Source organism: Caretta caretta, chromosome 3 (genome assembly GCF_965140235.1).
Source record: "Caretta caretta isolate rCarCar2 chromosome 3, rCarCar1.hap1, whole genome shotgun sequence".
NCBI lineage: Eukaryota > Metazoa > Chordata > Testudines > Cheloniidae > Caretta > Caretta caretta.
The window spans coordinates 91,839,782-91,864,738 of NC_134208.1; the positions used below are offsets into that span (position 1 = coordinate 91,839,782).

The window sequence follows — 24,957 nt, forward strand, 5'->3', positions numbered from 1 at the left end:
TAAATTTGTAGTTTAGACCAGGGCTATTAGCTCAGCAGTCGAATGCTGGTCTCCTGCATGACAGTTCGGAACACTTCCCCTAAAGTTACAGCCTGACAAAGGGAACTGAATTTTTAAACAGTTGGAGAGAAATGGACTCCAAAAAAATTTTAAAGACAACATAAAAAAGGTTTTAAACAAAATCGTGTGTCTTAGATTTGTTACAATCTTGAAAATTAGAAAAGCAGAAGCATCACTGAGCTTACCCAAAGTGATAAAAACTGTTTGTTTTCCCTGTCCTTGTTCTGCCCTTGAACACAAATTATTCTGAGCTGTGTTGATGGCAGTATTTGCAAACAGACATGCATATAAATGGATATGTTTTGAAATAATAATTGTAATATATGTAATGCTTTATTTTTGTTAAACCATGTTAAATTTTACCTTCATACAAAATAGAGGGGGACAATCTTGAATGCTTAGATTTTTTTAGAAAAACAGAAGTTATAACATGTCAACACTAATAATCAGAGTGTGGTTTATAAATGAGGCTATTAGGAACATTTATGAAGTAACTAACCTTGCAGTATGTGAGGGTCATTGTCTACTATGAATCTGTTTCAAGTAAAAAAGAAACGGCGCTTCCTTATAAATCAATTCAGATTATAAAGTCCATTCAAGCATACATCACACCATTTCAACTGAAGGTTCTTTTAAAATGACACAAAAATGTGACTAGATATACCCTATATATTACACAGTTGCAGGAAGTATAGATGCTGCTCTCATATAGATTGGGTAAATTGTCTGGTATAATTAACTGCCAGGAGCTGTAAATTAACTGGAGCACACTTTGCTGGCACTCAGATAATGATGAAGCTCTAGTGCAGTCAGTTTTTCATTAAATTATACAAACAGCTTAAAAGTTTAAAAACCAACAATAGCACTGGATGAGATGAGATAAGAATACTTTCCCCACCTGAAACACTTAATAAAAACATGCCGGATGCGGTGTCTCTTGCTGCCCACCTGATGGCAGCAAACACCAAATTTCTATTCTTACCTGCATCGGGTGCTCATTTCCCGTTGTAAGATCTTCAAGCTGCTGCAGCTGCCAAGCCGCCAAACCGTACGTCTCCTCAGCAGTCCTACAGTCCAGAGGATTTGCATGCAACTGTTCTGTAAGCCACATCTGAGTCCTCACTGAAGGCTGAATGGGTACTCCGTTCATAGCCTGCTGTCCCAGCGTTGCATATCGATGCCCAAAAGCCTCACAGCTGGCTGAGTTGGGCTTGCTTTCAGGTAAGGCACTGTAGGTCATGTCAAAGACATGTCTCCTATTTGAGGTGTCTGAAACACCAAAGTCTTCTTTGCTGCAACTTTCAAATTTGTATTTGCAATCCAACGTAGAAGATCGTTTTTTCCCAGTTTCTTTGTCCTCAACTTTTAGCAACTCCATGCTATTATGCAAACAACTTGGCCCATTTGTTCTTAATTGTGGTGACATGGTCTTGTCTCTCCCTGATCTGTCAGTACTAGACCTGGAGTCCCCTGAAAGGACACTTTCATCCTGACTGCAGCTATCTGGTGTGCCGAGTTTAGACAAGGACGACCATTTCCTTACAGGCCTCACATCCTTCATGTCAAGAGAATTGTCCACTATGTCCAGATTTCGACTTCCTCCTGACCGTAAAAGGTTTGTACTCCATTGTGAGCAGTCAGACTTCAGAGCTTCCCTGTGTTTGGAAAGTGAAGAGCTGGCATTAGACGGCATCACATGGGCAGTGGGAATAGAGACCAGTGATCGGCTGGGCTTAAACAAGGAAGTACCACTTGACGTTGAATGATCTGGGAAAAAAAAGATTTATCACGTAAATAAACGCAACACAAGCTGTGACAGCAATACTGATCAAATGTCAAACTCAGGACGAAATGCTAAAGCAGCAGGCATATCCTCTAGTAATTTCTTAATGGGACACAGTCATATTAAAAACACATTCCATGAAACAGAGTTATTAGAACTGATAAATCTGAAACCCACATAAAAAACATTTGTTTCCTTTCTGTGAATGTTGCAAAGTAAGGACAATGAAAATGGTGTACACTGGCCAGTTTCACTACTATTTTTTCTTTTGGGTTGCCAGTGTTTCAGGGGAATGTTTTCCATCTAAACACTGTCATAAAGTTGCCAAGATTTCTATTTAGGCTATGTCTACACTAGAGACATTACAGCAACACAGCTATACCAATGTAGCTGTGCCACTGTAAGATCTCTCTCAGCTGCTCTATGCTGACAGGCAAGAGCTCTCCCATCAACATAATTAAACCACTCCAAACGAGCAGCAGTAGCTACATCGGTGGGAGAGCTTCTGACATACCACTGGGTACACTACCACTTATGCCAGCGAACCTTATGTCACTCAGGAATGTTTTTTTCCCCGCATACCCCTGAGCGACATAACTTTTGCCAACATAAGTGGTAGGCTGTAGAGACTCTCTTAAATGCGGGAAAAATATTTTTTGATTGTTTGCATATTACAGAGATATCAGTAGCAACTCTATAATCAAGACTGCACTGAAATTTTTAATTAGAGCAGGTTTAAAAATTCCCTCAGCCACATATCAATCCTACTTAGTCTCCAAATATGAAATAACAAATTTTCAAGAAAAAATGAATTTCTATGCATTATATTGTTTGCAAATATATTTATTAAATTTTGCAGAGGAAACAATTTGAAGTGCTCCCTTTTTGAAATGTGCATTTTTTTTGGTTCCTCTAGTTAAACAATCAGTCACCACAAATTCCAAATTTCTCTCTCTGAACCTCATACATACAGGCAGTGTATTTGAAATAAGCCACTTATGACATTTTCAAATTAAACCACAAACAATTATTCCCTTTATTTAGGTTAAAATAATTGAGTTACGCCAAGATTCTGCAATGAAACAGCCAAGTTCTGCTAGCTACTGCCATTCTCTCTCACTGTCAACAACCATCCGTGATTCACCAGACATCCTGTGAAGACAAGGAAGCAGGCTGATCAGCAAAAGAGCTGTGCAAGTGTGTGCACGCACACTATGGAGGAGAAAATGGAGCTATAATGCTCACAGTGATGTAATGCTCACAGTGACCTTCACAGTGATGCTGTGAAGGTCAAGTCCAATGTCCATGTAACACGTTGTACTGCATGCTTAACACTGAGCATCAGGGGCATGCACAAGCTGGGGCAAGCAGGGGCACAGCCTCTCCATCCCTGTAATAGGTTGGGGCACAGAACTCCTCTGGCCCCAAGGGGAGAGAAAGCCGCTCCAACCGCGGGGCTGGGGGGGAGGGGTGGGAAAGACTCCTGCCCCCCATGTTTTGTACTGCAGTGCATGCCCACGCAGAGCTCTGAGCTACAGCACTGGGCAGCCAGATCCCTCCCCTCTGTCAGGAGCCTGCATTCTCCAGAGCTCACCCACCCCACCCTCTTCTCTGCCTCCATCAATTTTCTGCTGAGATGATACGGAGTGACAATCCTCCTAACCAATAGTAGTGTGGCAGTGAGCAGAGCAGGCAACAAAGATTGGTCAAGAGGGGGTCACTGGTACCGCATGAGGGGTTGAGCATGGGTGGGGAGCTCCTCCGGCCCTAGGGCTGCAGGGGGGAAAACACAGAACTTGTCACCCCAAAAGGAGTCAATTTTTATTCCTGCACACGCCCCAGCTGAACATGCTATATATATAAAAACAAACACATTTCAATTCTGAAATTTCTACATAAAAATAAGTAACAAATTTTAAAAACAAATACTAACACCAGATACCATTGAGGAAATCTTCCCTAAATACTACAGGGGAAAAAAAACAAACATTGCAGCCACCATTTGCAATATGGCACTAAATTTTGCTTATTACCAACACAAAACCACATAGATCTGCATACAGCATAATTTAGGGAGGCCACACCAAGCCTAAACAAATAATCAAGACACACAGCTACAGTGTGAGGATACCCATTAGCTGTTTGTGATGTAGGTGAAGATGCTCAGGCTCTGCGTGGTAAAAGGAAGGCAGCAGAGACTGAGAAGGAGAACTGATTGATAGAGTGTACACGAAGTGGTGAATAACTTAACTGTTTCCTTGCTTTTTACAGTTTGAGTTGGCGGGCTATATAGTTTAGCCAACTTCACTCTAAAGTTAAGTGGAGTTTTTTCTAAGTGAGTTACTGTATATAGTTATATAAATGGGTATCTATACAATGAAAGGATCATACTGTCATTTCTTGCACTTATCCCTGCATCTCCAACCCCAAGCAGAAATATGAAAATGTACACAGAGGACATCAGGGAGACACTGTTCAGAGAGAGACTGGTAAGCGAAAACAACAAAAAGGTGAGACAGAGGTTACTGGGATCCGACTGACAGCTCTCCCTTAGCCAGCAACTGCTGCTTACCATCAGAGCCTGTAGACAACCAGAAGTAAGCAGCTAATCCTCTCACCAGCTTCCATTAAGTCACATGGCTTAACCTTACCCGTGATCTCACGTTGTTCCACTCTGAAGCTCATTAAAGCATTATTACTTACTCAACCATCTGCAAATTAAACTCCATGAGACTTTTTGGTTACATTTTTGACAAAAAAAAAAAAGAAGAAGAAGTCTTTACTGTTTTTTCTCCTCAAAATCCTTACAGTTAGTACCAGAGTTCCTGGGGAACCACAAAACTAGCCCAGTCACGATCAGGGTTCAAGGGCAAATCAATTAACATGAACCAGCACTCTGCAGATGCTGCTTGTGGGGGTGACTGAACTTTGGGAAAGACACTTTCTTTTACTACAAACCTAAATAACAAGGAGCACCCAATTCCTCAACACTCCTACTCACCATTCACAGGCACAACTCTCCCAATTCTCATTGTTCCCGCACACCTATGTAAGAAAATATGAAAGACAACATCCACAGGGCTAGAGTAACTTCCTTGTATGGCTTTACCATGGAAAGCGGGCTGGGCCCTGCAGTATTTAAAAAAAAAAAAAAAAGGGGGGGGGGGGACGGGGGTGAAAGAAACTTGGGTAGAGGAGAACACCTACAGTTTGGGGATCTCTGTCTCCCCACTCCCATCACTAATCTTTGTGAGATCCCATTCCCTGCATTGGTGTTGGGACAGAAAAGAAATTGCCTCCCCATCCCACTTCCATTCTTTTTTGGAGGAAGAAATATTCTGCCTAGTGCCTGCCTCTCTTGGCTGAAATCCATTTTCAGAGCAGTGAACCAGGAAGACATGTTGAGCTGCGCTACCCATTTAAAACCCCAGCTAGCAGTGATTTCAAGAAGAAATCACATGCACTGGTAAAATGCTGGTGTAGTCTGTTCTGTACCGACATCATACCTGGCAACGGAATAAGTCAGAGAGTGGAAGAGGAACAGGACAAGGCAGCCACACAAGTTCTTATGCGGCTTTTTTCCAATAGGAAAGTAAACCCTTGGAATAGGCTGGAGCCTCCATTACTATGGAGCCCAGGAAGTTCAGGGACCTATGCCACAGGCCATGCAAATGGAGCAATGATTTTATAGAAAGAATCTCAAAAACGGAACAGCCCAAATCTGCATGGGGTTTAAAAAAATAAAATAAATAAAAAACCCCACATGAGAGAAAAGAAAATCACCCAGAAAAAGTATCAGAAAGACCCTGAATTGTGATATTTCTCCTGTGGCAATGAAACTGTTCCATTTAGCCATAACCAACCAAGAAAAGGACTCAATCCAAAACACAAATTTTTCCTTACAAAAAGTCAGGAGTAAGGGTAGGAATTAAAGCACTACTTCATCCAACAACAAGACGAAATTTGGAACCCACACAACATTCAGACTTCAGCATTTCTCATCAAATAGGCTCCATTTTATTGGATCAGTTTTTATGTAAAGTTTACAGGCATTATTATTGATGCTGCCTTACTGGCTCAAGGTTCTTAAAATTTTCTGTTAAACAATCTTCTTGGTAATAAAATTTAAAAAAAAAAGCAGAAAAAAAATGGAGGAAGTTATTCCTGGGTTTCCTCTAAGACTACATCATAATCATATCCTATGGTATATAATAAAATGAATTGCTTTTCCAATTATCCTATTTTCTTAACCCCCCCGCCATAAAATTCCCTAAAATACCTAGCTAACATGTACAACATTTTCGTGACAAACAAGTATTGCCCAAACCAACAGGTCAAATAGACAGATAATTTGGAATCTCCGGCATTACACCTAAATAAATTGTACAATTTATTTATATACGTCAAAAGAGTACAACCAGCTACTAGACAGGGGTATATTTTAAATGTGCTAGTTATTACTTAGTGTATTATACTTCTGAATTAGTTTATTCTCAGCACTGCACTGCTGGGATGAAATCAAAGGGAACAGACTCAATCCTGGTCCTATTTAAAAAAAAAAAAAAGCAGAATTCTCATTTGAGAGAAGGCCCAGATCTTTTTTTATCCTCCTACATGCTCAATTTACTCCTTGTCTGTTCAATAAAGTTTATAATACAACATCAGAAATATTATTTTTAACATTGATATTGTCCCTTTAGGCGAATCAAAATACTGATTTAAAATAACTAAGGGAACCTCCTGGGTCACTTTCTGAGTCAGATACATCACGTATATTAAATTATGGCCCGGGGATGGAGCGGCTAGAAAGTCTTATCCAACTCACTTTCTGGAGGGAGGGAGACTTGCAAGAGGGGAAATATGGGCCAAATTCTGACTTCAGTGATACTAATGAAAAAGGGTTTTCCACGTGTCTTGGATAGTATGCAGCAAGATTGAAACTGGCAAAAAACAACATTTTTTGGTTGTTATACAGTATCCCAGTGCTTCCAACACTGTACTCCCTCTGCTTGCTCTCTCCATCACCAACCACATAGGAATGTTTATATAATTAAAAACTTGTGTTTACTAATAAATGAAAAATGTATCTATTCAGTGAATAAAAACTGAAATTGTCCCAAACTACTTACCTGAGTCCCTTTAAAGAAGAACTTCAATTCTTTACCTGCTAAATCTATGTTCAGGTTTCTGTGTTTTTCCTGGTATGTCCAATAATCCTAACATCTAAAGCAGGACAGGGAGCTGAATTATGCATCTTCCTTATACCATATTAGGTGTTTGTGAGCACATTTTTAACAAGGAAAACAGAAGCAAAAATTTGGGACTTAGTTAAGGAAAGAAAGACTCATCTACCACCAGGGTGGATAAAAAAAAAAAATCAATGATTTAACAAAAATAAATTGTATTTTTTTTAAAAATCAGACTTTTTTGATAAAATGCTTTTGAGGAAAAAACATATCTAAAGATAAAGATATATTTGAGCTAGAATGTATCTCATCATGGAATAAGGGTTATAAATTCTAATTCTATAGTATGAGAATATATTCATGTAATATTTAAGAAAAGTTTTGTAAATGAGTTGCATTGGTTCATGGATTAGGACCCAATCTTATGGGGTACCAGGGGCTTCTGTATAGATTATTTAGGCTAATCTTTCGATCTACCCAATGGGACTCAGTGCTCAGTCTAGAAGATACCATCAGAGATTCTTAGTTTTGCAGTTCTCGAACTGTGGATTTGTGTCTCCAGAGATAACATGCTTGTTAACAGCAAAAATGTTTTAAAATAAATAAAGATATAGAAGTGAGAAATAACAGACCTCAACCCTATTGTCCCTCTGCAGATTTGTGTACAGAGTCACTCCCTTACCTCTCTCTAAAAGTGCAAAGTTTCAAAAAAATTCAATGAATAGAAGACTGTTGGGGGCAGAATAGATCTGGACAAGAAGAAGTCTGGAGATAAATGTGAGAAGGGAGGGACAGGCAAGAGAAACAAAAGTGAAACTGTTTGAGTGTAGCCTTCATTGATTTGAGATCTACCCTACCATTCTCTCACTAGAAGAGAAAACCTACAATGGCAGTAGGCCATAAAAGAGACCCAGTTTAGGAATATTTTAATGAAGTTCCTCTACCTGTGAAGAATATGTATTAAGGTTATAACAACCAACAAGAACGCACTTTTATGTAGAAATCCATGATTTAATCGAGTCTTCCTGGCTAGTGATTTAAATCAAATCCATCCTGTCTACCACCATAATATTTTGTTTTAAAATTCACTAGATGTAGTTTTAAGGCTACAAATTATATATGTGGTGCTTTGATAATACTATACTGGTTAGTATACAAAATCCTACATTACTGAACTTGAATTTGCCATTTTAGAGGTAAAGTGAAACTAGTTGCTTAAGAGACCTCATTTATGAGTGTGTCACTATTTATCACAGGTTTCAGAGTAGCAGCCGTGTTAGTCTATATCCGCAAAAAGAAAATGAGGACTTGTGGCACCTTAGAGACTAACAAATTTATTTGAGCATAAGCTTTCGTGAGCTACAGCTCACTTCATCGGATGCATCCTATTTATCACAGTTTCCTCATCGGTACCAAAGTGTTTTCTTCTCTCAGAAAGCCAGAGCAACCACTTAACTCATTTGCACAGTTTTAATAAGAGCAAATACTGTGTGGCACGTACATCCCCAGTGCTGCTGAAATCAGTGGGCTTTCCTAGTATCAGAGGCTTTCAAGTCTGGCATTTTATCTGGGCTATAATTAGGAAGTCCTGATCACTGAAGAAAATGCAGGTATTAAAAAATAGCCCAAAAAACCCCATACTTTAAACTACCTCTGTGATCCAAGAAAGTACTTATTACAGAAATAAAAATATTTTTAGCAATCAGAAGGTTTAGAGAAGGCAGATATTCCTATCTTAAGAGCTTGCTAAAAAAGCCCTTAAATTGGGGTGTACAGAAGTTCTGTGCTCAGCTGCATGTCATCTTTTCAGAATGATTCTCCAAACAATGCTTGCTGCAACTCTTAGTTAGACCTCTGTGACACAGCCACAAGTGATTTAAAACCAGCCAGATCATGACTCACACAGTCTCTGCAATAAATCATCACATCTGGCTCATGAGGGGGTGGGAGCATGTACAAGCCTTCTCTAAACAGTTGCTGAGAACAATGAGAATTTGAGCTAGTGATGAGGATTTAATCAAAATTGAAGATTTGGGGCCCTGTCAAGAAAGTTTTTAGCGCTGCAGCCACAAGCCATGTGTTTTCCTTTGTTTCCATCTATCTGACGATTATGGCTGGACTGGGAAGCTTTGATGTAGAGGGGATAAGCCACTGCAAAGCGGTTGGAGGACCTTAAACTGGACAAGCAAATAACCAGTCCAAACAAAAAAAGACCACTGAAAAGGCTGATTTACCATTCTCTAAAAGCAAAAATGCATTTGCATGATTCAACAAAAAGCTGCCAATGGTGATACCACTGTGATGATTTACATATGTACTTCACCACACATCCTTTGGAGTCTCTCTGTACTACTTTCAAATTTTAGCATGCCAAAAACATTAAAAAAGGATAATTTAGTTGTAATTACTGCAGGAAAATAAACATATTCCTTCAAACAAGCATCTCCCAAAAATATAAACAGACAGATATTAGCTATCTATCTTTATATAATAAAAATACGAGTCCAGACACAGAAGAGAAAAACTAAAGTGTGTAACGACTTCTGTACAAGGATAATTTGAAACACTAAGGACTACTTAGTTAAGAGAAGAGACAAAAGGTACAGCAAGTAACGACTGGTAAAGAAGAACTAAATTGGCACCTTTACTTACCATCATAAAAAACAAGGGCACAGCCAAAGACATTGAAAGGCAAAATGTTTAAAATTGATAAGAAGGGGTATTTATGTGAAGTTTTTAAAATACAACATAATAAACTGGTGGAACTCCTTGAGGGCAACAGATCAGCAAGATCTGAAAAAGGATTATACATTTATATGGATAATGACTTTCATTAGATCAGATTAAAATGATTAATAGCACAAACCTATTACTAACAAATGGGAATTAAAAAGAAATTTCTCCTATGGCCTGGACATTCTGTATAGGTCCATTATGGGTTTTCATGAATGCTCCTTTAAAACATTTTATATTGTCCCCTGTCAGAACCAACATATTGAACTAGATGGACAAAGAATCTGATCCTGCATGAGAGTTCCCTTGTATCTGAGGGCATGTTCACCGAAGGTTATAGACAGCAAGTCTGAACTCCTTGTCTAGCTGTTAAATATAGAAGCTTTTTCAAAAACCACAGTGAATCGTGTTTTGACTTTTTAGGGAAAAACGTTTTTAAAATGTATACTCTACATGTAAAATACGAATAAGACTACTACTACTACTAAGAAAAGGGTGTGGGGGGGGGGGGGAGAGGGAAAGCAAAAAGAAAAATGGTGCCATAGTGCTTATTGCTGCAATATTTAAATACGTCACATTCTAGGTCTTTACATGATCGCTTGAGATAGGAAGCAGTTTTGATAAGGGCCATTTCTAAAAGCGAATTAAGAAAATGAAGCACTGCCGGTAGTGAGTAAGTAATTACATAGTCATTGTGCTGACCAGAATTTGTCTACCTAAGCAATGGACTGCAAACAAATCAGAATCAATACATCACATTATTCTAAACTGCTCCCTAGAATATTGGATGTAGTCTACAATGTTTCCGTCATTTTTAAGTGGTGGTGTTTTTTTTAAAAAATCACCATTTGGTTTGTTTTGGTAGGCAAGTCATTCAAAGCACACACAATTCACAAGACACACAAAAACAAAAATCCTAAAGTCAACCTTATCAACAGCTGCTCAGGGCCTGTAATTCATGTTGCTGCTCAGATATGATGAAAAAAATCACAACTAGGATGATTTTGTTACATTTGTTTTTATTTCCCTTGAAATTCCATCTACCTACAGATGTATCAAAGTCATACATACGCTGAAATATTAGTACTGCCACCAACACTCAGTAGCTGCTGGTGGAACCAATGAGTATTTGTCCTACAGAGGGGAGCAGCAAATGCCTGGTACGCACCCCTCCCCCACCTCCCTTCTTGCCAAAAGTCACACCTCACCCATTTCCCACAATTCCTCCTGCTAGGTTATCAGCTATATGGCATTGTGTTTGGCCAGATGGCAAGGATCCCAGTTACACTCAGCTTTACTCTTCAGTCCTTACCTCAAAACTCAAATACCCTTTTTATTTCTAAATTAAGTACATGAGGTAAAATTTCATTGAATTAAGCTGAAAGTCATAACTGATTAGTTAGGCAAATCATATTTTATTCACTCCAATATCACACAGATGGACTAGTTAAGTCACTCACCTCTGTTTTCCTTCTGCGTAGGTCTTGCTTTCAGTACATACAAGCTCCCTTGCTATGTTCAGATCTACCCTTCCCCCTCAAAACACACAGTACTGGCAGAGGACATGCTGTAGAAAGTTTACTTTCTTAGTATTTGTAACAGTGTTGCACTCCTCTTAAACGGTAATGTTAGGATGTTAAATGGTGGTATTTCTCTTTTTTAAAGTCCATTATCTTCATAAAATCTCCCAACCCCTGGCATTCACACATGCTGTGCAGAATGCCACAAAGCATCACCACCAGGGACTTATTTAAAACCATCATCATTGTGCTTCAGGATTCATCCCCACATAACCTTCAATTTTACACTACATTTTTCCTATAGCCTTGGTTGCTGTAATCTAGAATTTTTTCTTTAAAGTAATGGGGCAAAGAAAAAGACGGCTCTCTCAGAATCACATCTCTTAAGACCTCTTACGCATGGACACATTGTGGAAACACTGCTGCCATTCGAGCATGCTGAAGCATGTCATGGGAGAGGGGAAGAACCCTCTACTTTGATCTTTAGAAGCCATTACCTAACTAGCTTGCAAAATGCAAACAGACACCCTCTCAATTCAGGAGTACTGCACCGAATACATAAAAAACAAAACAAAAAAGAGACTGAGAAGAGACACGCCTGGTTGAGATACCCATTCTCCTGCATACACATGGTTCATTACAAATATGGTCTGAAGTTATGCTCCAAGTGAAGATGAAACTGGGTGATCCAACATGATGTACATCCAAATTACATCACATTAATACTCCATTTTAAATATGCAGTACATATATGTTGAAAGGATCAAGCATAAAGTCTTTCACTTTCTGCTCATTAAAAGGAAAAAAATAGGGGCTCTTGGAAAAAATAACGCAAACCTCAAGAAGCAAAAAAACATTTCAGTGGATTTGAACAAATAAACCTTTTAGAAAGGAATGATTAACTATAAAATGTAAACCTAACAATATTTTGTGCTCTGCAAACCCTGGTCTCAGAGGGACAGGACCAGGCAGACGCTGCAAAGAGAATTTTTGATTAAACAAAAAATTCAGAGCCATTTGAGAAGTACAGGCAGAACTCCCAGGATTCAGCATGGGAAAGCTGACTTTTCAAAAGGCACTCTCATATACATTTTGGGGAGGGGGGGAATATATATCAATCAAAGCTGCTCCTTGAGGGTGTTTTTAAGCAAGACATAAAACATTATAGTAACTGCCTACTCAGATTAGTGGCAATGCTCAAAAAAGGTTTTCAAAGTTCAGTAGGATAAGCAATGGATACATATCCCAACCTCTGAAAGCTCCCCAGTAAGTTCTTATTGAAGATAAAACCCATCAGTTAGAGAGTGAGGAAAGAAGTGATCGCCTCCGTCTTCCTGAAACTGTCTGAATGCTGCTTCTGGAAGAAAATGAGAACCTCAAACAGGGGATTTGAACTTGAAAAAAGGTTCAGTAAGGATCTGATGTGAGATAAGGGTGAAGACTCATCTTACTTTTAAACTGCCTCAACCAGTACACCTCAATCACTCCCGTACTCTCCCTGTTGCACACACTGGTTTAGCCTCCTGAGGGCTGCAATGGTCTGGTATAATTTTGGCTGTTGGGCTTGGTGTGGAGGTGTCGGGGTGGCATTCAGTGGCCTATGATATACAGCAGTTGAGACTAGATGATCTGGTGGTCCCTTCTGCCTGTAAACTCATAAGATCAGTTGCAATGTAGACCTAACACCCATGACTGGCCCAGGTCAGCAGACTTGGGCTGAGAAGCTGTAAAACTGCAGTGTAGACATTCAGGCTGGAAGCCGGGCTTTGGGATCCTCCTCATAGGGTCCCAGAGCTCAGGCTCCAGCCCAAACACCTACACCACAATTTTACTGCCCCAGAGCCCAAGCCCCACAAGCTTGAGCCCACTGACAAGGGGCCAGCTACAGATGTTCAAATGCAGTGTAGACATATCCTATGGAGCAGGGCCCTACGAAATTCACAGCTGGAAAAAATGGGTCATGGACCGTGAAATCTGGTCTCACATGTGAAATCTGGTCTTGTGTGCTTTTACCCTATACTATACAGATTTCACCAGCATTTCTCAAACTGGGGGTCCCGACCCAAAAGAGGATATTGGGGGAGTTGCAAGGTTACTGGGGAGGAGTCACGGTATTAGCACCCTTACTTCTGCACAGCCTTCAGAACTGGATAGCCGGAGCGCAGTGGCTGCTGGCCAGCTGCCCAGCTCTGAAGGCAGAACCGCCACCAGTAGCAGTGCAGAAGTTAGGGTGACAATACCGTGACCCCACCCCCACATAATAACCTTGCAACCTCTCCGCCCACCACACAACCCCTTTTTGGGTCAGGATCCCTACAGTTACACCACCAGGAAATTTTAGATTTAAATATCTGAAATAATGAAATTTATCATTTTTAAAATCCTATGACCGTGAATTTGGTAGGGCCCTACCTACCACTAAACCGGGCCAAGCCTCCTGATCTTCAGCTGCAATGGAGGAGTACACAGTGCAATTCAGGAGAAGGGTGGATCCAAAGATGCCTTTAACCCATCTTTGCAGTCCCTGAGTCTGAGGCCAGTTGTGCATCAGGCTGGTCCTTTAGCATAGGTCAAGAGAAACTGGAAGGCTGCTCTAAATCATACTGGTTATCAATGTCCCCAAGAAGTTTTTATGGCAGCTGTGGATCCCAAGTGCACAGGGAAGCCCCAGCCATGCCTCTAATTCAGGAGCTGTGGGTAGCGGCTAACGCTGGCTGCACTCTATTCATAGGATTCCCCTAGGCAAGGTGATCTGCTTGTTGCCAGTTATAATGGTCATAGGCACTGGCTTCCTCTGGGCCCTGTGGGTGCTCAACCCCCCACTCTGCCCCAGACCCCGCCTCTACCCGCCTCCTTAACCCAAACCCTCACCCCACCTCTTCCTGCCCCCACCCCATCCCTCCTCCAAACCCCCACCCTGACCCCACCTCTTCCCGCCCCACCTCTTCCAACCCAAATTCCATCCCCTCCCCCAAGTGCATCCCATCCCCCGCTTTTCCCCCTTCCCTCCCTCTCAGGGCCTCCTGCATGCCGCAGAACGGGGGGAGGGAGGGGAGGGCTGGCTGCCGATGGGTGCTAATTTTTTTCCATGGGTGCTCTAGCCCTGGAGCACTCCTGGAGTCGGCACCTATGATAATGGCCTTACACCTGCGTTGCAGAGACAGTGCAACACTAAATGGCCTCAGCATAAAGAAACTCTGGGCCCCCATTCTGAAAACATATACATTTAAAATTTGAAATTTAAGAATTTCAGTACAATTCCCACTCTAATTTTGTTGCTTATTTTTCCCCCGTTAAATATTTTCTTTTACAAATCAACATATCCAACCTCCACATTTGAATTTTCTTGAAAAATAAATCTTAACTAAAACAGCAACGAAAGGATGGTTACTGTAATTTTTAAGAGGCCCTTGATACCAAATGACAAATTATGTTTTGTGTCTGAATTAAGGGCCTATGTATTATGCATACAACTGGAAGGTCATCTAAAAGTGGCCTCTGTGGTGGAGGCAGGACACAGCAGTCAGAGGCAAATCAGACAGCTGTCATTTATTGAACAATAACCTGGGGTAGTCAAAAGATTATAAAGGAAAGTTACCTACTTTTCGTAATTGTTGTTCTTAGAGATGTGTTGCACGTGTCCATTCCATTCAAGGAATGTGTGTGCACGCCCATGTGCACAGTCGTCAAAGATTTTTTTCTTAGCAATATCCGTAGAGTTGGCTGTGGTGCCCCCTTGAGTGCCACGCTCACGTGCTGGTATATTAGGCGCAGACGACCCTACATTCTCTCAGTTCCTTCTTGCCAGCAACTCTGACAGAAGGGCAGGACAGTGGATAATGGGGTCACCAGGGCTAGCGTTAGATTTTCTGAGGCTGAGGCCAAAGCCCGAGCGCAACGGCTTCAGCCCTGGGTGGCGGGGCTCAGGTTACAGGCCCCCTGCCTGGGGCTGAAGCCCTTGGGCTCAGGCAGCAGGGCTCAGGCTTTGGTTTGGCCCCCCAAGCCAGGGCAGCGGGGCTCAGGTGGGCTCAGGCTTCAGTCCCCGCTCCTGGGGTCGTGTAGTAATTTTTGTTGTTAGAAGGGGGGTCGCAGTGCAATGAAGTTTGAGAACCCCTGGTCTGGTAGCTTGCAGTACTGCTCTACCGAAGCCAGCATCATCATCCTGGACCTGCTGGGTAAGTGCGTAATGGGACATGAACATGTGGATGGACAACCAGGTGGACATTCAAGTCCCAAAGAGGGACAGGGTCCCTGACGATCAGGCAGAGGCACTCGAGGCCCTTGGGGAACCTGGCAGTCACGTCCTGGGTGAAAACCGACCTACCCTCAAGCAGTGAATGGAAAGCTGAGACAGCAGCCAAGTGGACCCTGATCGATGAAAGGGTCAGGCCTTGGAGCTTGAGATGCAGAAGGTAGTCCAGGATTAACTGCAGGGAGGCCCACTCAGGCCGAATGCCTTTATCAGAGGTCCAACAAGCAAACCACTTCCATTTGGCCAGGTAGGCTGCTCTGGTGGAGGGCTTTCTGCTGCCCAACAGGACCTGTTGGGCACTGACCGAGCACTCCTGTTCCTCTGCATTAATCATGCAGCAGACAAGCCGTCAGGTGCAGCGCTGTCAGGTTTGGATGCAGGAGATTGCCATGGTTTTGGGACAGCAGGTCCGGCCTGAGCAGTAGCTGTAACAGAGCAGCCACTGGGAGGTCCAGCAATGTGCTGAACCAGGACCAAAATGGGTCTGAGGCCCGCTTTTGCTTTCGGGATTAGGAAGTAGCGGGAGCAGAACACCTTTCCTTTCATGTCCTGAAGGACCTCCTCCACCACCCCCAGGTGCAGGAGGTTCTCGACCTCTTGGAAGAGAAGTTGCTTTTGAGAAGGGTCCCTGAAGAGGGACGGGGGAGGGGGATCAGAGAAAGGGACGGCCGTGAACTGCAGGGTTTAACCTGAAGATATTATTTCGAGCACCCAATGGTCTGAGGTCAGCCGAGACCAGGCTGACCGGAAGGGGGACAGGTGGTCAAGGGAAAAGCGGGAGGGTGGATCCTGGGACTGGGTCGCCATTCTCGAGCACACCATGTCTGCTTCTAGCCTTCTTGGTTCCGGGGGGGCGCGAACAGGCTGAGTAGACCAACAGGAAGACGATGGGTGCTGCCGCATTGACCCCTCATCTCTACCCTTTCTCCTGTAGGTGCTCAGCTGGGGAGGCCCCCAGGACCTAGACTGGGGAGGTGGAGGAGATGGAGGATGGAACAGCTTCCTCGCCCGCTGAGGAGTATGAAGGCCCAAGGAGTGGAGGGTGGCACAGAGGCCTTCAAGGCTATGGAGCCTTGAGTCCGTGAGCTCAGAGGAGAGTCTGTAGCATCCCAGGCCATCTGGAGCGCCCCTCTCGCCACCGTTGTGCCGCCTTCTACTAAAGCGGTGAACTCCTAAGCTTGGTCCTGTGGGAGGACCTCCTTGAATTTGTACATATTAAAACTGTACCTTCCTAACAGGGCCTGGTGGTTAGACACCTGAAATTGTAGGCTGCTCATGGAATCAACTTTTTTGACAAACAAATCCAGTCTCTTGGCATCTTTATTTTTTGGCATGCCACTGACATGGCCCTGCCTGTCCCTTTCATTAACAGCAGACATGACCAGTGATGCCGCTGGAGGGTGTGTGTACAAATATTTGAACCCTTTTGCAGGGACATAATACTTCTTTTCCGCCTTCTTAGAAGTAGGCAGAATGGAAGAGGGGGGTCTGCCACAGCGATTTGGCAATCTTAAGTGGACGGGCAGCGCGACCCGGGCCAGGGTGGAGGAGGATATAACATTAAAGAGGTCATTGGACTCCTCTGCAAACTCCTCAATATTTAAGTTCGAATTGGTAGCCACCCTTTTAAGGAGGACCTGGTGATCCTTGAAATTGTCAGGGGGGACTGCCCGTTTGGGAGGGACCAGCCACTGCTTCATCTGGAGACAATGACGACGAGAACTGCACTGCCGGGGGAGGGGCAAGTTCCCCTTCCTTCTCTGGGGATGGCTCCTTAGGTGTTGGAGCCTGCTGCGCTGCCCCCACATCAGATTCGGTGCAGTGTTCCAACTCTGGTCCCGGAGGAGGCTTTTCTGAGGCGGTTGTGGAAGACTGGTGGGAATATGGGACTGACATTACGGGCACGCACCACAGGATCGGATATGGCCACTGAGCGGGCCACCTGTCTGTGCTGCCACACTGCTGCAGATGCCACACCAGTCTCGCAGGTCGGCATTGATTCACCCCTCCTTGGTGAGGGGCTGAACTCCTGATCCGACTCAGACCATTGCCCTACCAGCAACCAAGGCGGAGCCACTGAGGCCTGAGTTTGCTGATTGGCCCAGGGCAGCGATCAGTGAGAGGAGGGCAAGGATCAGTGCCTGGCCAGGGAGTGGTAAGGGGGAGGTGAAGACCGGTGTTCTGATGGGGAGCGATCCCACCCCGGTGGGAACCTATGTCTGGGAGACCATCTAGGCAAAGGTGACCTGCGCAGTGGCAATCTTTGGTGGGAAGCTCACCTGTACCAAGGATACAGCGACCAATGCCTTGACTCCGGTGTCCCATGCCCCATGGGGGAGAGGGGGGAGCACAATGTCGTGGATCTGGGCCTTCTGACCAAAGACCGAGGGTACGGTGCCAAGGTCCTAGGCTGTGAAGATGGGGATCGACGCCTGTGGTCTGGGGATGGAGGGTGCTTCACTGCCCTATAGGGCAGTCCCATGACTGGCTCATCCTTAGGTGCTGGGGTCTTAGCTGAGTCTGGTGCCTGGCGTGGTGACTGCTGTGACAGTCAGCCTGCTTGTTTCTTAGCTGCCAGCGCTGCTTCGGGCAACGAGGGCCCTAGGAGAAGACCGAGTCCCCTGCTGCTCCCGGGAGTCGGATCCCTGGTCTGGCTGGGTGGTCCGAACACAGCGGTACCCCCATGAAGCCCCAGAGCGGGCACATGGCCTGACATAGGTCCTTTACCCAAAGCCCCTTTTCCCCTCTGGTGCCAGGGTGATCTTCTTCTTTTGCAGCTTCTTAGGCACTAGCGAGGGGGATCAGTGCTGGGCGGAGCCCAGTGCCGGTGATGCATTCTGCACCGATGACAAGGTGCTCGGCCTGCGGTCCGAGCGGGAGGGCTCTGACGCAGGACGAAGTGCAGCCTCCATGACACGGGCCCTCAAATGGATATCCTGCTCCTTCTGGGTTCTAGGGCGAAAGCTTTTACAGATTCTGTACTTGCCCTTTCTATGGGACTCCCCTAAGCACTTCAAGCAGTTGTCATGGGGGTCACTAATAGGCATTGGCCCATTGCATGACAAGCATGGTTTGAAGCCAGGAGAACGGGGCATGCCCCACTCCAGGGTGAAGTCCCAGCCAAGACTAACTACAAAACTACCTAACATTTAACTTAATGGCTAAGTACCTAAAACTATATACAATGAAGATAGACAATGGGCTGTAAAGAACCACGAATGTTCTTGCAATGCAAGATGAGGTGCTCCAACCAATCGTCACGGGCGGCAAGAAGGAACTGAGAGGGCGTAGGGTCGGCAGCACCTAATGTACCAGCACATGAGCGTGGCACCCAAGAGAGTACCACAGCCAACCGTACAGATACTGCCAAGGCAAAAATCTGACAACTGTACACTTGGCCACGCACACACCTAGAACGGAATTGACATGAGGAAGCACTTGAAGAAACAGATTTACTCCAGAATGCCTGCTCCACAAGGGTAGGCTATTCAGAGGAAAGTAAAAATAGCTATGTAGAATTCAGTATTTGGAAAATTAAGAGACTACTGTGGTAAACTGTGCTTCAAAGCAGCACCCTGGCACCCCCATATTCACCACTGTCATATAATTATGATCTGTTTTGTGCAAAATATGCCTTGTGAGGTACAAGATACACAGATACAAAGAGATGTTTTCTAGCAACTCCTAGAGAAGGTACACAGAACTCTGTGAAGGCTCATGTGTGTAACACTACATTGTTTAGCAACACTTGAAAGTTGTATGGTCAAAACCTGAGGAGGATCTTGGGCACACTGCCTCCGCATTAGTCAGTGACTAAACTCCTGCAGTAAAACTAAAGGAGGGTGTGTGTGGCATGCTGTGCTTCAAAGCAGTACCCTGAAACCCCCAAGTTCACCACTGCCATATAATTACGATATGTTGTGTACAAAGTCTGCCTTGTGAGGTATTTTCAAGGTTCCTTCCCCACTCTGAACTCTAGGGTACAGATGTGGGGACCTGCATGAAAACCTCCTAAGCTTACTTTTACCAGTTTAGGTTAAAACTTCCCCAAGGTACAAACTATTTTACCTTTTGCCCTTGGACTTTTGCTGCCACCACCAAACGTCTAACCGGTATTTATTATTGGGAAAGTTTGTTTCCCCCCAAAATCCTCACCAAAACCTTACACCCCCCTGCCTGGGGAAGGCTTGATAAAAATCCTCACCAATTTGCATAGGTGAACACAGACCCAAACCCTTGGATCTTAAGAACAATGAAAAAACAATCAATCAGTTTCTTAAAAGAAGAATTTTAATAGAAGAAAAAGTAAAAAGAATCATCTCTGTAAAATCAGGATGGTAAATACCTTACAGGGTAATCAGATTCAAAACACAGAGAATCCCTCTAGGCAAAACCTTAAGTTACAAAAAGACACACAGACAGGAATATCCATTCCATTCAGCACAGCTTATTTTCTCAGCCATTTAAACAAACAGAATCTAATGCATATCTAGCTGGATTACTTATTAAGTTCTAAGACTCCATTCCTGTTCTGTCCCCAGCAAAAGCATCACACAGACAGACCCGGACCCTTGTTTCTCTCCCCTCTCCAGCTTTGAAAGTATCTTGTCTCCTCATTGGTCATTGTGGTCAGGTGCCAGCGAGGTTATCCTAGCTTCTTAACCCTTTACAAGTGAAAGGGTTTTTCCTCTGACCAGGAGGGATTTTAAAGGTGATTACCCTTCCCTCTATATTTATGACAGGTATCATTTTAAAAGTCTTGATCTGTTACAGGATTTTAATGTTTGATTGCATCCGCTGTCATTGCATGTGGAGTTACGATGTTTTGCTATGTGTGCGTTACTGAAATATGTTGTGAGGTTGGGAACACCCACAACCAGCCTTTCAGGTACAACAATGGAGCAGCCAGATGCTGCTGATGGCCCATTAAATGAATCCACACTCCCAAGGACTATCCCAGGAACTGTATACAATGGAGACTTCTCAGAGATAGCACATGGACAATGGAGACTGCTTGAGTCACAAATCATACAAAGGATCTTTCGAGCAAACTGGAAAAAAACTATAAAAGAGAGGAAGTGACATCGTCACTGGCCCTCACTCCCACACAACTCGACACCTTGAAACACATCTGGAGAACAAAGACTGAACTGGGGAGGTGGTCCCAATCTGAAGTAGAGTCCCAGCCTGTGTAGTGAAGATCTGTAACCTGCTTGTATTATCTATCCGGGTGAGACTTCTTGATTTAAATCCTGTTTTGTTTATAGAACTCAGATCGCAATTTTTATTTCTAGGTAACCAACTTTGATCTGCATGCTTATTATTTATAATCATTTAAAATCTATCTTTCTGTAGCTAATAAATCTGTTTTACATTTTATCTAAAACAGTGCATTTTGGCTGAAGTGCTTGGGAAATCTGCTCAGGTTACAAGGGCTGGTGCAAGTCCTCTCCACATTGAGGGAGGGGTGGACTGGGTAATAAACTTACACTGGTCAGGCTTCTGTCCAGGGCAAGATGGTACAGCCCTGAGGTCCTAGGCCGGGAAAACTGGCTGAAGCCTCTGTGTTGCTAGTTCATGATTGGCTAGGAGAAGCATTCATGTAACTCAACTGGCTGTATCCCTGCCTGTGGATGGTTGTGTAAGTGCAGTACATGGAGTGGTTTGTAGCCTGTCACAACACCACAGTGTGAAAGGGAGTCCAGGCTGGAAAGCCAGTGGACAAAGTAGTACCCCAATTCCAGGTTGCACCCCAGGGAATCCATCACAACTGTATTGTGTTTTTCTTATTAATTGGATTTATCCAGCTGTTTATCTAAAAGGGAGGTTTTAATCAGGGACATGAATGGCAGAATTATTTTAAAAAGCATCCATTGCACATTGTGAGAGAGGATAGATACTATACCATCTCTTTCTTTACAGTCGTAGAAAAGATTTCATATCCCTGTATCTGATCAAAGAGAAAACAAATAAAATATCAAGCAAGTCCAAAAGTAAGTTTCACTTATTGCGCAGTCAGTGGAAACAAGTTATAAATAACCTCTGCTGAGTCTATGTGATGGCCGTTTGAAGTGAAAGCAGGGCTGCTGCTCTGATCTGTTCATCCAGCTCATACACACACGATAAGTCTAGTTTAAACATAACCTTATGTATATCTTAAAATGTATTTCAGCAAGTAAATTAAAAAACATGTTTAAATAAAGCTAAACCATCGATGGGTAAATTGATCTTACTAGTACATTGTGAACACTATTTATAGATCAGTGTGTTACTTTTTCTTTTTCTGATTTTCCCGTCAAAAAAACCAAACACCCACACTAAGAATTAGTTAAGTGTAATTCCGGTACAGCAACACACTAAGGAGTGTTGTCAACTTGATTTTTTTTAAATGACTAATTTTTTAAAAGTAAATTTTGTGACCAAGCACCCTTTTGTCCTGTTCCCTTCTTTGGTTTATAAGGGTCTTTTGGATCAACCCAAGAGTGATACAGTGCCACAAGAGACACTTGTTCACATTTTCTCCTCCCCTTGTTCTCTCTGTTCACTCCCTTGCCTACTGTCTCTATAGTTTCAGCATCAGTGTTGGTGCTCCAATAGTTAACTGATATACAAACTCCTGCAGAGTTCGGAGCACCCACAAGATCAATGCAGGAGGGTGGTGCAAATGACCAACAACAAGAAAAACAGTAAAAATTACTACACACAAAATCCTATCGGAAGCAGAAAGAAATACAGAAAAAACAGAGACAAATGATAACTCCCTCCCCACTCCTAATCTCCTTCTGTTCCAGTAATTGAGGATTATTTTTAAACAGTAGATATACAACTTTCAGAAAGATAAGTGATTTTTAGATTAACAGTGTCCCTTTATCTCGAAAAAATGGAAAAAGCAATACTCCAAGGAGAAGTCATATAACCAGGAATGGGAGAACAAACAACATGTGAAAGATGTGTTGGCATGTTGCTTGATGCAATACTGGAAGGCGCTCAGATACTACGGTGATAAGCATTGTATCAAAATCTATATAGAACAGAACATAAAATGTATTAAAAGTGAGGTGAAGCCTGAGAAGACACCCTCACCCCTTCCCAACAATGATCTGCTCCCCGCTTTTAGTGTTACAATTAACTGAGAGAGAGAAGAAGTGGCTAGGGAAGAATGACACACCCATGCTTCCCTTTTCCCTTGGGAACCACTCCAAGGGAAAAGGGCAACAGGGAAGATCGTACAAATATGTGAACAGGAGAAAGATACCAAGGAGCAAATAGGAGGCTAACATTCCCCCCACACACCCACACACCAGAAAATGCATTTACCCCCATTTATACATGCTGTGTTTCGCATGGTGATTTGCTAAAAATATTCCCATGTGCTACCATTCATCTCATCCAAAGCTTCAAGACCCATTTGGTTGGCTTTGCTTCCACGAATTACACAATGATTCACTGCAGTTTTCCATAAGAAATGCACATTTCTGCATGTGACATTATAGGTAGATGTTAGGGCATAGTCTCTTACTGAGGGCACAAATATAGCTATAAAACAAACAAAAATGAACAAATATTCTAAAATGGTATTATATGAAACCTTAATATGGCAGACAGTCAGTCAGTGCAGTCTGACCCTACTTAACTGAAGTCATATGAGAAGCTAGCAATTCTTTACTGTTAGCTGCAGAAAGATTGTATGCATTTGGAAAGTGAACAATAGGATTCTGGCAATAATTAAATGCTGAGGAAGAAAAGTATGTAGATGGTCTGTTGAGCACTAGACCGTTCCAAAAGATCATAGATTTATCTGCCTGCAGGGTGGATAAAAATCAATGGTTAAAAAAAAAAATCGTATTTAAATCAGATTTTTTTTATAAATTCTTTTTGAGGGAAAAAAACCCTATCTAAAGATATCTTTGAGCTATAATGTATCTAAATTAAAACTATCTCATCATGAAATAAGGACTATACATTCTAATTCTATAGTATGAGACAATATATTCATGTAATGTTAAAGAAAAGTTTTGTAGATGAGTTCCATTGGTTCATGGATTAGGGACCCAATCTTATGGGGTTCCAGGAGCTTCTGTATAGATTTTTTAGGCTAATCTTTCGATCTACCCAATGGGACTCAGTGCTCAGTCCAGAAGATACCATCAGAGATACTTAGTTTTGCAGTTCTCAAACTGGATATGTCTCTCCAGAAAGAACATGCTTGTTAACAGCAAAAATGTTTTTAAATAAATAAATATATAGAGGTGAGAAATAACAGACTTCAATCCTATTGTTCCTCTGCAAATCGGTGTACACAGAGTCAATCCCTTACCTCTCTCTAAAAGTGAAAAGTTTCAACAAGTTCAATGAATAGAAGATTGTTGGAGGCAGAATAAATCTAGACAAGGAGAAGAAGTCTGGAGATAAACATGTCAAGAGAGGGACAGGCAGTAGAAACAAAACTGAAACTGTTTGAGCAGCATATTCCAGAAGTCTTGAGATCTTTCTGAGTGTAGCTTTCATTGATTTGAGATCTACCATACCATTCTCTCACTAGAAAGGAAACCTATAATGGCAGCAAGTCGTAAAAAAGACCCAGTTTGGGAATATTTTAATGAAGTTCCTCAACCTTTGGGTAAGACATGTATGCAAAATGCAAACAGTGAACAAAGAAATGCAAGGCCTGCTTGCCCGATGAAACAACATCATGGTAAGTGTTCCTTCTCAGGAGGAAGCTGCCTTGAAGATGATGAAAGGAACATGCCTGAACATGCAGGATCTTCAGATGGGTAAACTTTTTTATTTCATACTTCTTTCTTAAGGACTGCCTGTCTTCCTTCTGGACTATTCTTGAATTCTCATATTTGAGCAAAAAATATAGTTGTTACTCTATGGTACTATCATTTTAGATGCAGTTGTGATAAAAAATAAATAGCTGAAACTGGCAGATCTTCCTTTTACAATTTCACCTTTAAAGTAGTACTGAGTGTCCATGAATGCAATGAGTAATACTAAATGAGCAGTACGGTAATAATTAAATAACTTCATTGACGTATTTTGTTTAGGAGAATCCATCCTTAACATACAGGACTCTGAAGACTATCCACCTTCAAGATCACCATCATTTTCCATAGTTTCAGAGTTATCTGCCAATTCGAGTGTTTCAGTCACATCATGTATGTCAGATAGCCACAGTATATCACCTGTAGCAAAAAGGAAAAAAAAAACTCCATCATCCAGAAACAACCACAGATAAGTTTGTAATAAGAACCAGTAGATTACAAAAAGAGGTAACTAATGAAAAAATTGCCCAGTTTATTTATGCAACAAACTCTCTTTTCTGTATGATAATGAAGTGTGGGTTCTGCGATTGACCATATACCCAGCTTTACACAAAGGGAAGATAGCACGAAATCCTCTATCCTGATGAGCCACTCT

General features: G+C 42.6%; 1 protein-coding gene across 3 annotated transcripts in view; it reads right to left on the minus strand.

The window, feature by feature from the left end:
• CEP85L (centrosomal protein 85L) overlaps nucleotides 1-24,957 on the minus strand; it is a 274,922-nt gene that overhangs the window by 119,472 nt on the left and 130,493 nt on the right. For all 3 annotated transcript variants that reach the window (XM_048844693.2, XM_075126660.1, XM_048844692.2), the window contains exon 3: nucleotides 1,043-1,827. In XM_048844693.2, the coding sequence (XP_048700650.2) occupies nucleotides 1,043-1,827 (785 nt within the window). The remainder of the gene's footprint in view (nucleotides 1-1,042; nucleotides 1,828-24,957) is intronic.